Genomic DNA, 14,586 nt, shown 5'->3' with positions numbered 1-14,586 from the left:
GGTATAATTTCCATCTTCTTAAATTTGGTTGAAACTTGTTTTGTAGCCTAACATGTGATCTATCCTGGGGAGTGTTCCATGTACACTTGAGAATAATGTGTATTTTGCTTGTGTTGGGTGGAATGTTCTGTATAAATGTTAGGTCCCTTTGGCTTACTCAGGCCCTCTATTTCCTTATTGATCTTCTGTCTAGTTGTTCTATCCATTATTGAAAGTGTGATGTTGATATATCCTACTATTACTGTGTTACAGTTTACTGTTTTCTTCAGTTCTGATAATGTTTATTTCATATGTCTGGGTGCTATAATGTTCAGTCAGTATATATTTGTAATTATCATATTCTCTCTGGTGAACTGGCCCTTTTTTTTTTTTTTAAAGATTTTATTTATTTATTTGACAGAGAGAGATCACAAGCAGGCAGAGAGGCAGGCAGAGAGAGAGGAGGAAGCAGGCTCCCTGCTGAGCAGAGAGCCCGATGCGGGCCTCGATCCCAGGACCCTGAGATCATGACCTGAGCCGAAGGCAGAGGCTTAACCCACTGAGCCACCCAGGCGCCCTGAACTGGCCCTTTTATTTTTATAAAATATCCTTCTCTGTCTCTTGTGACAGTTTTTTTAGTTAAAGTCTGTTTTATCTAATATAATTATGGCCATTTCTGCTTTCTTTCGGTGACTAATTGCATGATTTTTCCTTCTTTTTGTTTTCACCCTATGTGTATCTTTATATATAAAGTGGATCTCCCGTAGACAGTATATACTTGGGTATAGTTTTTTTTTTTTTTTTTAAATCCATTCAGCCACTCTATGTCTTTTGATTGAGGAGTTTGTTAACTAATTACTAATTAGTTAATTGGCATTTTGTTCTGTCTTGTAGCTATTTTGTCCCTGGTTTCCTCTCCTTCTGCCTCCTTGTATGTTGCTGACTTTTTTATACTCGCATGCTTTGATTCCTTCCTCATTTTCTTTTGTGTATCTTCTATAGGTATTTGTATGTGTGTGGTTACCATAGGGCTTACACAAAACATGTTATGGTTATAATGTTGTTATAACAAGCTGATAAAAACTTTAACTACATGTAAAACCCAACTCTTGCATCTCTCCACTCCCAGCATTGTTAATGATGTCACAAACTACACCTTTATATAATTTATTGTATCCACTAACATAGTTTTATTATCATAGTTGTTTTTATGCTTTTGCCTTTTAAATTCTATACTGGAATTAAAGGTCTGTTGTTGTTGTTGTTGTTGTTTTGTAATACTCTTACAGTATTAAAGTACTCTCTATTTATTTTTTTACATTTACTAAGAAGCTGTATAGTTTTATATGCTTTCATACTTCTGTCTAGCATCCTTTTGTTTCAGCTTGTGAAGTCCCTTTAGCATTACTGGAAGGCAGGTCTACTGGATACAATCCTTCAGCTTTTGTTCATCTGGAAAGCATTTGTTTCTCCATTGCGGAAGGATGGTTTTTCCAGGTATCATATTCTTGGCTGGCAGATTTTTTTCTCTCAGCACCTTGAATATGTTATTTTGCCCACTTCTGGCCTGAAAGGCTTCTGCTGAGACTATAGCAATAATCCCATGGGAGTTGCATTGTCCATAGTGATTTTTCTCTTGCTACTTCTCAAGACTCTCTGTCTTTGGCTTTTTGACAGTTTGATTATAATTTGTCTTGCTGTGAGCTTCTTTGATTCTTCATACTTAGAGTCTATGGAGTGTCTTGAAATTGTGTGTCCTGGATCATCACTCCTTTAAGTGCTCTACCCCTTTCTCTCTTGATCCTGGGACTTCAATAATGCATACATTGGTTGGCTTCATGGTATTCTAGAAATCCCTTAGGCGTTCTTCACTTCTCTTCATCTTATTTGTTTTTGTTCCTCTGACTCAATCATCCCAAATAACCAGTCTTTGAGTTTATTGATTCTTTCTTTTCTGATTAAGTATGTTGTCAGAACCCTCTAATGAATTTTTCAGCTCAGCTGTTGCATTCTTCAGCTCTGGAATTTCTATCTGGCTCTTCCCCTCCCTGCTGCCTTAATTAATTAATTAATTTGAGAGAGAGAGAGAGCACAAACACAAACAGTGGAGGAGAAGAAGGGGAGAGGGAGAGAGAAAATCCCAAGCAGGTTTCACACTCATCACAGAGCCGACACAGGGCTTGATCTCACAACTCCAAGATCATGACCTGAGTCAAAGTCAAGTCATACACTTAACCAACTGAGCCCCCTAGGTGCCACTGTTTGATTCTTTTTTATAGTTTCTAGCTCTTTCTTGATATTCTCATTTTGTTCATGTATTATTTTCCTGATTTTTGTAGAGACTGGGTTCAGGTAGGGGAAAACCTTTAATAATCAGACTGGCTAGAGATTCTGGGACTTCTGAAAACCTTTTTGGTAGACGCAGTTTCTCTAAGCTTTTGCTCTAATTTCCCAAGTACACAAATTTGCTGGTTTCTTTTTTTCAGGCGCTCATATATCTTTTGCTCCCTCTGGTGCCTATCTGTGGTACTGCAGTTTCTCTAGTGCTAACCCACGAAGCCACCTCACCCAGGGACATCCAAAAGTATACGTTGTGCTCAGTGACATGCAAAGTACTTTGTACTCAGCGGCATCAAAAGTATTTTGTTTCCCCATCAGTACCCCAAATCAGGTAAGATAAAAACCAGTTCCTCGGGCAGCCCTCTGATAATTCAGAACGTTGGACACATGTTCTAGTCTTCCTCCCTGCCTTTCTTACCACTCCCATCCCCAACCCCGGGAAGAACTTCCTGCGCTGAGCTGTGCCAGCTATAGGTTTCTGGAGTTCTCACAAAGGTATTTTGGTCCATATTTTGTTGGCAAGTCGCTGTCTCTGCTGAGAAATGAAGGCTGGGACTTCCTAGTCCATCTTGGTGATAGCACTGGCTCATTTTTCTCTTACAACGTGATATTTCATGGAATCTAAACTAGCATCAATTACTAGACAGAATCCAATATTGGAGATGTTGAACTTTGGGGGTGGGGAGAATGACCAATGGCAATGTAAGACTCCATATGTATTAAGATGTGCCACAGTCTTGTTATGGCAGAAACTCACCTCTAACTCACCTAAGTATTAGGGTGAAATGTTAAGCGGCTGTCAAAAAGAGACCCAACAAAGCTTGGAGTACAAAAAAAATCTGCTTCTCTCTCATTAATAGCTGTGAAGCATCCAGGCAGGGGAGTTGGATAGCACTGCTCCATGCGAAGTTCAAGAACCCACTTCCTTTTATCCCACTGTTCTCTGCCACTCACTAGGATAAAACATCCAGGACATAATGATAGTATGGATTATTCACTACTTACCTGAAATTCACACTTAATTGGGTGTTCTGTGTTTTATCTGGCAAACTGACACTAGGGCACTATATAGTCTGCAACTATCAGAGCTGGGTTCTTGCAGGTTACACCTAGTGAAAGGACGGAAGAAAATTAGGTGAAGACATGTCTGCTTTCCTGAGGTCTAAGCCCAGAAATGTCACATATTATTTCTGCTCATCTTCCAATCACAAGAACTTAAGTTATATGACTATAACTGCAAAGGAGGCTGGGATATGTTGGTTAGTTCAGTGATCCAAGAAAACGAGAGAACAGATTTTGGAGGACTACCAAGACAGTCTTCATCATAAGAACCTCAAGGGTCCATCTTCTGTGTGCCTTATTTCTTCTTTCCTTATCTGTATTTTTGCTCTACATTGTAGGGACTTTTATTGATCTTCTCTTCCAGGTGGTCTCTTGAGTATCTTATTTTAGCTGTCATATGTTTAATTTCCAAAAACTATTTTCTATTTTCCAATTGTTCCTTTCCGCTAGCAACCTTTCTTGTTTTATGAAAGTAGTACCTCCCCAGATCTTTGTGAGGATGCAATTAGAATTTTTAAAGATTCTACTGCTCCATTATAACTTTCTGTTGTCTGGGGTCACTTATTCTATTTACTTTGTCTATCTTTCATGCTTCTAGCTGCCTTCTTAACTCTGATGTTCCTCATTGACTGTTTATAGAATAACAGACCAAGTTGATTAGTATCAGTAATTGAGTTGGTTCCCTCTGTTGCTGTGTACTTCTTCTGTTGCTGTATGTTTCTCTGACAGGTCACCCTCTTGAACAGGAAAGCTAGGGAGGGAGGGTGTCATCTGGAAGGCTCTTCTGTAGTGTGAGTGGATGGGTCATTTTTAGAGGATGAAGTGGGAAGAGGGTTTGTAAATGTCACAATGACACAAGTTTTATTCTGGGATATCAATGCTATCCGAAACACCAGATTTCTCGAGATTTATTGGATTTCTATAGAATGAGCCTTCTGGGGTCCTGCTATGTGTCTTATTTTTGTCTGGAGGTAAGCATCAGTTACTCTCCACTCTGGAGGTAAGAGGGAGGTGACTGGCGCAGCTGCACAGACAGACCTTCTACAAACTCTAATAGTTTTTAGACCCACTTTTCATGTCTATCAGCAGTACCTGCCAAACATGAACTCAGAGCCTCTCTGGTTTTGCGAGGAAGACTGGCTCTCACTTCCATTCTGGGAGTGAATTCTGGGCTGTGGCTTCCTCTACTCTGCTGAGTCATTAATGTGTGTCATCTACTTTTAGAAATTGTTTAAGTCTCTGCACCCGCCACCCCTCTTCCCTGCCATTCTCTCTGCTGTTGTTTCAATTCCTTTTGTTATCTTAGTGGAGTCTCAGAAGGAAGGCGAAACAATCACTTTTGCTTAGACTGGAGTCTTAAACCTTTAATGTGCTTATATACGTTGTGATCTCCAAGGTATTTATTGATTTATTTTGGCAACTGCTTTCTGAGTAGGTGTTATGTTGTTAAATGGTGAGGCCTTTGTTCTGGGGTGCTCCTTGATGGGTTTGTGTGTGCAAAATGGTGTCAAGGAATGAGGAAAGCCAGACAGTTTTTTATAATAGAGTAAAAGATGGGGTACCTGGGTGGCTCAGTTGGTGAGGTGCCCAACTCTTGGTTTCAGCTCGGGTCATGATCTCAGCATCCTGAGGTCGAGCTCCTTGTTGGTCTAAAGTGTGGAGTCTGCTTGAGATTCTTTCCCTTCATCCCTCTCCCTCCTCCTCTGCTCCTTTCTCTGCTCTCTCTCTTTCTCTCTCTCAGAAAAATAAGTCAATAAAATCTTTATAATAGACTACCGGAATCTGCAGTTTCCAGGGCAGTTGGGAAAGGATAAGGACAGCAATGGTGGGTGGGGGGAAAGAGGAAGCTAGGGGCATGCCATGATGGGAGCCCTCCCCAAGACTTCCAGTCTCTCAAAGAGATTCTAAACTTACAGAATGCTTGGTGTGGCAGGATTTCTTGGGGAAGCCAATGAAAGTGCCTAGTTCTGTGACAGGGCTGACAGGACAAAACAGGCTTGTACAGTCCTGGGAACCTCAGGCAAGAGGAGACCATGAGAGCACAATCTTCAGAAATTGTGTGGAGGGTTTGGACTTGCCCATTCTGTGGAACTGGCAAGGCTCTGAGGTGAACATAGAGCTCTCTGTGGGTCAGGAGGGCTCAACCAGTGCTTGGCAGATTTCCAACTTACCTAACCCCCTTTAGCTCACCATCCACCCTAGACTGAATGATCATGCCATTCCCTGGTTTGAAAATTCTGTTGTCTACGGTCAGCAATTCTTTGTCCTGGCATCCAATGCCCTTTACCATCTGGTCCCTGACTACCTAGTAGCTTCATCTCTTCTTCACAGGACACTCTGATTACGTCAGACGTTTTGCTGTTGCTTAAAACACGGAGGAGCTTTCCCTTCCATCTGAAATAACCTTCTTCTTTGCCTACTAAACACCTACTCACTCAAGATGAGCTCAATCATCACCTCACCTTTTCCTTTCCTCCGAAGTGTTAGCCATTCCCACCTGTGTTCTCCCAACACCCTGTTCCGAGGAGTTTGTCTTCTGAGTTCCCTGCAGGAAGGACAGTCTTTTTCAATTTTGGACCCCAATGTCCAGTGCAAGCCAGTTTAAGGCCCTCCCCTGGGCTCTTAGAGCACCCTAGGTACAACCACAGTGACACCTATCATCCTGCACTGTAACTCTGGGTCTATGTGCCAGTCTCCTGCAAGCAGAAGATGAAGAGAATGAAAGAGGAAATTAGGGAAGTTAACAAAAAAGGAAGTAAGAGAGTGAGTTAAGTGGACCAGTCAGGACTCAAAGGCCTGGACCAACCCAGAAACCCTAGCCTATGAACTTGGTCAAAAAGGGGAAAATGAAATTGGCCAGCAAGTCATGTCCCAAGATCAAAGCAACTGCGCAGTACATTGGTCCTGGGTCATACTGGCAGCAGAGACTCCCAGAAAGTCACAGCAATTGTCACTAAGGCTCTAGGTCTGGAAAGATGGTATCAAGCTCTGCAGACAGGGGACCAGTAGACCTAACGTGGTAGTGGGTATAATGGAGACCATAGCCTTGATATCCCACACACCTGATTTGAATCACAGGTTAAGCACTAGGTCGGGTCATTTAACCTCTCAGATTTGTGTTATCTCAAAAATGAGAATACTACCACCTTACAGGATAGTTATTATATCTATTATCAGAGAAAACAGATGCATAAGAACTGGTGCTCGGTGGTGTTTGATGGCAACTTTAACTATTAGAGAGTGTTTCATTTCATACATGCAAGTGTGGGTGACATGTTTAAAATATCTAGGGGCGCCTGGGTGGCTCAGTGGGTTAAAGCCTCTGCCTTTGGCTCAGGTCATGATCCCACGATCCTGGGATCGAGCCCCACATCAGAGCAGGAGCAGGGCGCCTGCTTCCCTTCCTCTCTCTCTGCCTGCCTCTCTGACTACTTGTGATCTCTGTCAAATAAATAAACAAAATCTTAAAAAAAAATCTTGTGTGCAGATTCTCAAGGAGCAGGAAAATGTATATGTGATGAAAGTGGTTTATAGAATACAAAACAGTAATTCCAAGGGACACATGCACCCCTGTTTAGAGCAGCATTATTTACAACAGCCAAATTATGGAAACAGCCCACGTGTCCATCAGTTGATGGACATCAGATGAATCGATAAAGATGTGGTATATATAGACAATGGAGTATTATTCAGTCGTAAAAAAGAATGAACTCTTGCCATACACAACAACACGGATGGAGCTAGAGATATTCTGCTAAGTCAGTCAGCTGGAGAAAGACAAATACTGTACGATTTCACTCGTATGTTGGAAAGAAAAACACAAATGAGCAAAGCGGAAAGAAAAGAGAGACAAAGCAATGAACACTCAACTATGGAGAACTGGTTACCAGAGGGGAAGTGCGGGGGCGGGGGGCGGGGTGGGGGACAGGTTAAGGGAATTAAGGAGTGCACTTGTCAGGATGAGCACCACGTCATTAAAATAAAAGCTTTTTTTTTTTTTTAAAGTGCTTTGTAAACTGTAGTGTCCTATCTATATCAGGGAATTGTTGGGGAAGTCTTTTAGAGCTGGAATGCAGGCTCTGGATTTAGACAGAAATAGGTTCCATTCCTGACCCTGCCATTTACTTGCCAAGTAATCTCGGGTGAGTCACTTTCTGTCAGCCTCCTTCTCCACCTGTCATACGTGGGTGATTCTTACTTTCCAGGGTTACGTGAGAATTCAACATGATGAGTATAAATCTCCTAGCACATCCCTTCCTGGGTGGGTGGCAGGATCCCATGGGATACATCAGGCTATGGGTGGTATCCGAATCATATTCTGGCAATTAGCTACAAGGAAGAAGGCCCCTCCCTCTGGAAGAGCAGGACCAGGTCGGCAAGAGATGTAGAGAGGGGTCTTCTGTGTTTGTTGGAGGAAGTCTGGGTGAACATTAAACCGCCATGCAGAGAACACTGAAATCAGCCAGGTGGAGCCAGGCCTAAACCAGGAGGGCAGGAAGCTGGGAGGACCCCCGCCAAGCTGTCCCAGCCTTGGGAACTAAACTGTTGCCACTAAAGGCAAGGATTCCCGTGATGGGTTTATCCCAGCCCTCACCCCTTACTTCTGGACACTATCCCTTTTCCTAAGCACAGGGAAGTGCCAATCAAGAATCTGAAGGAGGTATGGTTCTCTGACTTGGCACTGACTTCCACAGAGCAAACGGTCCAGGGCCACATCAAGAGGCCATCCTAGCCCCCACTTCCAGGGACTCACTTGGGCCTGAGGCAGCCCCTAAGGGGCTCCTCCTTCCAAAGCCACTAGGCGCAAGCAGTGGAAAGAGAGCATCAGCTCGGAATCAAGGGAGGCCCAAGTGTGAACTCCCGCTCCACCAAACCCCCGCTGTGTGACTCCTCTGAGGGCTGCCGTGCCAGGACACAGAGACAAAGACGTCAATGTGACCTGCAGAAGCCACAGCAGATGTGGCTGCTCCATGTTCCTTCCTTCCCTCCTGCCTTCCCCCTTAGAGGCCCCATAGACTCCACCCATTTTCCTCTGCTTCTCAGAGCAGCCACCCATTCTCTGGGCATCCAGCCCCCTTCCAGAGAGGCTGCAGCGCGATCAGGTCCCCAGCTCCCACTTCCTTGATGCCCCAAATAAGTACACAGGTCCTTTTCATTGAAAGGTTTTACTGCTAATCACTCTGGGAACAGATGTGGGTTAGGGTGGGGGAATGAGTCACAGACATGGGGGACTGGGAAGGTCCCTGGATCGTGGCTCCCTGAGGGCTTCCTTTTGATTCCTAAGGCAGGACCAGACCTCTTCTCCAGGCCGAGGAGGCCCCTTCCATCGGGAAGGCCACGGAGGCCCCTTCCATCGGGAAGGCTGCTCCTCCCAGCACAGGCGAGGCACAGCAGACGGGACTGACAGCCACCATAACAGGCCCTGTGTGGTTCCTATAGGATCTGGAGCACCTTCAGGCGGTGATGCCCCCTCACAGATATGTCCTCAGAGGCCAGGGGATGGTTGCCCTAATGACACAAGCCTGTGCTAAGCCTACCCTACTTCTCTTTCATCCCAAGGAGATGAAGCCAAGACCGGATCCTCCAAACTTTCCAAGGCAAGAAACTGGCCTGGGAAGCAGCAAAGCTTCTTCTTACTTAAGAGTCCCTTCTCGGGACCTCCCGCAGTTCCTGGCTTCAGAGGCAACAGGAAACCATTCTCCAAAGTGGGATGAGGGGCTTGAGGTCGAGGGGGCAGTCGCTGGAGATCTTCCTACACTAGGCTGGCTTTTCTCCACCTCTCTCCCTTTTCACCCTTCAGCTGGCGTCTCTGGCGGCCTGCTCGCCTGTGTGCGTTTTCTGGTGACGGATGAGGTTCGAGCTCCGGGAGAAGTGTTTCCCGCACAGCGTGCACCAGTAGGGTTTCTCCCCTCTGTGGGTCCTCTGGTGGGCCCCAAAGTTGGAGATGTCGCTGAAGGTCCGCCCGCACTCGGTGCACTCGTAGGGCCGCTCGCCGGTGTGCGTGCGGTGGTGCACGCCGAAGCTGGAGCTGTTGCTGAAGCTCTTGCCGCACTCGCAGCAGATGTAGGGCGCGGGCTCCAGGTGGGTCCGGTGGTGCACGGCCAGCGTGGCGCTCTGGCTGAAGCTCTTGCCGCAGATGTCGCAGCGGTACGGCCGCTTGCCCAGGTGGTCCTGCTGGTGCGTGGTGAGGTCCGAGCGCCGCCGGAAGCTCTCCTGACACTTGGGACATTTGTAGTGCTTCTCTTCCAGGTGGATCCGCTCGTGGCGGATGCGGTTGGAGCTCCTCGAGAAGCTCTTGCCGCATTCGGAGCACTTGTAAGGCTTCTCACCCGTGTGGATGCGCTGGTGCGTTCTCAGGTTGGAGGTGTTATTGAAGGTTTTCCCGCACTGGGTGCATGTGAAGGGCTTCTCGTCGGTCTCGGGCCTCGGGTGAGCCATGGGGCCCCCGGGCTCTCTGGTGGGGACAGTGACTTTCTGCCATGGCTTTTTAGGATGGACCTCTGGCGGACAATCTGACGGGCTCTCCTGCCTGCGCTCTTTCTCCCCATCTGGGATCTGAAAACCCTCCGAGTCATCCACTCTCCAGGGCTCACCCCAGTCCCCTTCCTCAGGCAGGTGCTGTTCTGGATGCTGCTCCTTCTCACTGCCCATTTCTGAACCCTGAGAATGAACACAGACGGCCAACACCTTTATTCCTGGGCTCAGGCTCGACTGCAGGGAACCTTTGTTCTGGCTGAAGGAGTGTACCCTTCCCCATGGAACTGTCCATCAGAAATAACCTCAATTCTCGGGAATACTTGGAGAGCATGCCTTTCCTTAATAACTCTCAAGTGACAAACTTCCACAGATACGACAGCTCCCATCAGAGTAAAGCAAAGGCACCATTTTTGTCCACTCCCCACAGATACTTGTCAGTGGGAATAATGTCACTTTTCCTAAGACCACGAAACAATGACAGTCTAGACTCTTAACTCCTGTGTGGGTAAAGAAGCTTCCAGCTGCAGATGATTCCATTTCTCTGCCTAACTCAAAGCTAACTGAAACTCCTTTTATGTTTAATTAAAACAAAAACCAAACAAAAAAAAACTTCCTTAAAAGTATCCATTTGCCTGCTTTCAAAATGAACAGAACCTCTCATTCCTGAGGCTCTCCCAGCTGTTGAGACCCAGCCATGAATTCTCTTACCTGTTCCGCCACCCTTTGCCTCCCTGGACTGCAGCCTAGCTAGCAACTAAGGGTTAACATCAGAGCCCTCCAAGACCTACTGCAGGGCCCAGGCTATGTCTGCTCCGATTTGTCAGTGCCCACTTCTGCTCTCCAACACCATACACAGCCATATACACACCGCATCTCTCTCTCACACACATACACCCCAAACACACGGCCATCCTCACGTACCAGTCACACTCAACCTTAGTTCTCATACCATACACACAAACCACACAGTCACACATACACAGTCACACACAGACACATATACACACACACAACATACACTCATACACACCTGTAGCCACATATGGCCACACACATCACAGACACAGCCCTTCTAAATATAGAGCCACGCACGTGCCTACCTAATCACACGTACAGCTATATTCATACCCCACACAAAATCACAAACACACACTCTCACATGCCACCTACAAAGACATAGACACAAACCACATTCTCTCCCCCCATACAACTACACATACACACTGCCAACTCAGGCAGGCATCAATAAACGTTTGCCAGACTGCATGGACTCTGAGCTCCTACAGCCCGGGTCAGGCCAGGAGGGGACAAAGCACCGTCCAGCGTGGGGTTTCCTCTGGGCCCTGAGGCCACAATGGTACTTTGGAAGGCCCAGTGGGCCAGTGCGGATACTGTAAGGTGACACGAGCAAGGGACAAGGGGCTATGACAGGACAGTGAGGGGAGAAGAATGACAGAGAGAACTCCTTCAGGTCAGCAAGTTTTTCTGAACACCCAGCAATAGTCATGGAAGGGCCACAGACTACATTTAGGGCTGGATCCTGACAGTGACACACACTATGGAACTGTGCAAAATGATTCAAGCCCTCTGAGCCTCGACTCCCACATCACGAACACACTAACACAATGATACCCGCCTACACTGCAGGGCCGTGGGCAGAGGAAACACCTCCAGTGCTCTCGGGAGCTGCGGGGCGGGTACGAGAGACGCAGCCAGTGACGGCTACTAGGACCATTGTGGAGGACGCTATGTCCTAGCCCTGCACAGATCAGAGGAATGAAAAAGATTCCTTATGTGATCTTATTAGGAAAGAAAAAAAATTTTTTTAAATTAAGAAACAGTAAAGAAAATAAATGGTATGAGACTCTATATAATCTAAAAGGAGAAATACAGACAGAGCCTCAAATCTGAGTGGAGACCAGCAGATTTTTCTGAAAAGGGCCAGACAGTAAATATTTGGGACCACAGTATCTCTGTTGCAACCACTCAACTCTGCTCTTGTATCATAAAAGCAGCCACAGACAATTCCTTAAAGGAAGGAGTGTGGCTGTGTTCCAATAAAACTTTATTTAAGACAAAGGGAGGTGAACCAGTTTACCAATCCCTGATAGAGTGTTTCTTGAGGAATCTAGAGAAGAGAAGTGAAGGAGGCTTGCTTCATGTTCAAAAATGCAAGTAAACACCAGAAACAATTTATTCTTTGATATTCCCTGTTTCCTGACAATCCTTTTAAAAATCACAACCCCTTTTCCACACTCCCAGTCCCCCTGCCCCACAGCACTTCTCACCTACTAACATTCTATTTATTTCTTTTGTCTCTTATTTAGTGTCTGCCCGCCCCCTGCTAAAACATATGTCCCCTGAGGGACAGGGCCTTTGTTTTCTAATGTAACCCAAATTCCTCAGGTAGTGACAGTCATACATAGATCTTTAATAAATATTCGTTGATGGAGCTGAGTGAAGGCCAGGCCTGGCTCCAGAACCCATTTCATGCTTACCTGTGTCTGTCTCACCCATTGTTCTCAGGAATCTGCCCTGCCCGCTCTTCCACCTTTATGCACCCGCAGAATCTCATACGTACTTGCTTTTACACTGATTTGCAATGATCTTTTAACACAACCTGTTTCCACTAGCAGTTTATAAGCAATTTAAAGGCAGAGACTGGGTCGTTTTGTTAATCTCGCCCCAGCACGAGGCACTGCTTCATGTCTTCTGATGTATGAATCAATGGATATGATCTGAATTCAGTCCCCAGTCCTGCCCACCCTACCTGGGGCTCCAGTACCACAGGGGGGCTACCTGGCCCCCACTCACATCCAATCCTGCTATTCTAAGAACCTGTAATGTACCAGCCTCTGACTCTACTCAGGACTGAATGCTGGATCAATATAAGAGCAACAAGATTTAGGATTATGATACTATCCTCAGTTTATGGCACAGTGCAGGGAAATAGGCCATGACCTCCAGAAACTGGCATACAGTGTAGAAGGTTCAGTTCTGGGGGCGTCAGGAACTGTGCCTTGGTCACCTTTGTACTGACTCCTCAATGCTTCACACAGCATCCGGCATTATATGGGAACCAATAATAAACAACATTCTGGAAGCTCATACTAAGTGCTAGGCCCTGGACTGAACGCAATATCATGTCATTTCATTTTCACAATCTGTTTTAGAGATGAGGAAATGGAGGCTCAGAGAAATTTTAACTTGCCCCAGGGCACACAGCAAGTGCGTGGCTGAACAGGGACCTATGTCCATCACTCCAAAGCCAGTACTTTAAGACATGCCACTAGTAATGGAGAGAAGCAGGGAGGAAGACAGGGAGGGAGCGGGGAAGGGAGATGGGGCGGAGAGGGAAGGAAAAAGAACAGTGCCAAGGGAGTTCCGAAAAAGACACAGGCGTGTCTCCCTGAAGAGATCGGAGATGAGCAGCTGCATGGAAAAGGTGGTATCTGAGTTAGGACTTGCAAGACGGGTGAGCAAAATTGGAACTTGCAGAGCTGAGGAGCCCCTATCTACCCACTGAGTATACAGCGACAGGTAAGGTAGAGACGCACCGTTCAAAGATTTGGAGAGAGAAGGGCCCATAGGGCTTGCCATCCTAGGAGGCTCAGACCTACAGGGAGAACCGAAGGTAGAAAGGACTGGGGCAGTGGAGAAGCGGCCAGGGTTAAGAAGTGAGAGTCAAGAAGACAGGGCTGGTGATCACAGATGCTGAAGGTCAAGGGACTGGGTTTAGAGTGAAGGCGCCAAGGTGGAAAGTGGTCCGAAGGGCCGAAGTCCCGGCTCTTTAGGGTCAAGTCAAGGGCTGAGGGTGGGGGATGATGCCGAGAGGGGAGCTTAGAAAGACCAGGAACAAGGTGTTTAAGAACAGAGAATTGTACTGGATAGCTGCATAACGGGTCAGATAGAGGGGGCCAAAGGGGCCAGAGGGTCCGGAGGACATGGGCAGGGGAGCGGAGAGGAGGCACAGGCTGCAATCAGAGGTGTCGGGAAACCGGAGCCCAGTAGGCTGGGTTGGGAGTGGCGGGGAGAAGCCTATCGCGGAGTCGAGAATACGCGCGTCCTAGGGCATAGGTCTGGGTTCTGAGTAGCCGGATGGCTTGGGAGGGGTAGGGGAGGAGTATAAGAGGGGTAGGGACTGACCCCCAAAGTATGGTCTGTGCCAGAGGGCTGGACTGAAAAGCCAAAAGGAGGGCTTGTGGGGAGGGCTGGGGCTGCTGCCTAGCCGCGCGAACCAGGGGCGGGGGCCAGGGGTCGGGGCGAGGGGACTACCGGGTCCCATTTGCTCCCCACCGGGTCCAGGGAGCAAAGCCACAGCCTCTAACTCCCAGGAGGAAGGGAGGCGGCCATGCTCACAGTTCCCCGCGAAACCGTGCCCGCCACCGCCCCGCGACCTCGGGCCCCAACCGGACCCACCTCGCTCGCGCCGCTCGGTCAGGGACAGCGCCGCCTCAGAGGGCCGGGGGAGGAGCCGGAGCCGGAACCCAGAGAGGACCCGCCCTACCTCTCCAGGATTGGTTCTTGAGGAGAACCCTTTCTCCCCACTGGCTATACTGGCTGCCACAACGCGAGAAACCCAGGCGGTCCCGCCAATAAGTTTTGGCCTCGGGCAAGGCCTGCTGGGAGTTGTAGTCTCGAGGAAGAGCGCAGACTCAGAGAAGGAATTTGCGAAGTTGAGACCTGAGCAGTTGGGACTGAGTTCCCTCCCGAGGTCCTCGGATTTCT

The 14,586-nt window shown here is 47.3% G+C and overlaps 1 protein-coding gene across 1 annotated transcript; it reads right to left on the bottom strand.

Moving 5' to 3' along the window:
• Positions 1-8,530: 8,530 nt before the first annotated feature.
• ZNF691 (zinc finger protein 691) lies at positions 8,531-14,310 on the bottom strand. Its single transcript, XM_044237995.1, has 2 exons — positions 14,278-14,310; positions 8,531-10,041 (listed from the first exon to the last, which is right to left on the bottom strand). Exon 2 carries the CDS (start codon positions 10,030-10,032, stop codon positions 9,178-9,180), a length of 855 nt encoding a protein of 284 aa, XP_044093930.1. The 5' UTR covers positions 10,033-10,041; positions 14,278-14,310; the 3' UTR covers positions 8,531-9,177.
• Positions 14,311-14,586: the final 276 nt, after the last annotated feature.

This window comes from Neovison vison, chromosome 2 (assembly GCF_020171115.1).
Source record: "Neovison vison isolate M4711 chromosome 2, ASM_NN_V1, whole genome shotgun sequence".
Lineage (NCBI taxonomy): Eukaryota > Metazoa > Chordata > Mammalia > Carnivora > Mustelidae > Neogale > Neogale vison.
Note: the sequence above shows the minus strand (reverse complement) of the source record. Positions and strands in the feature narration are given on the sequence as shown.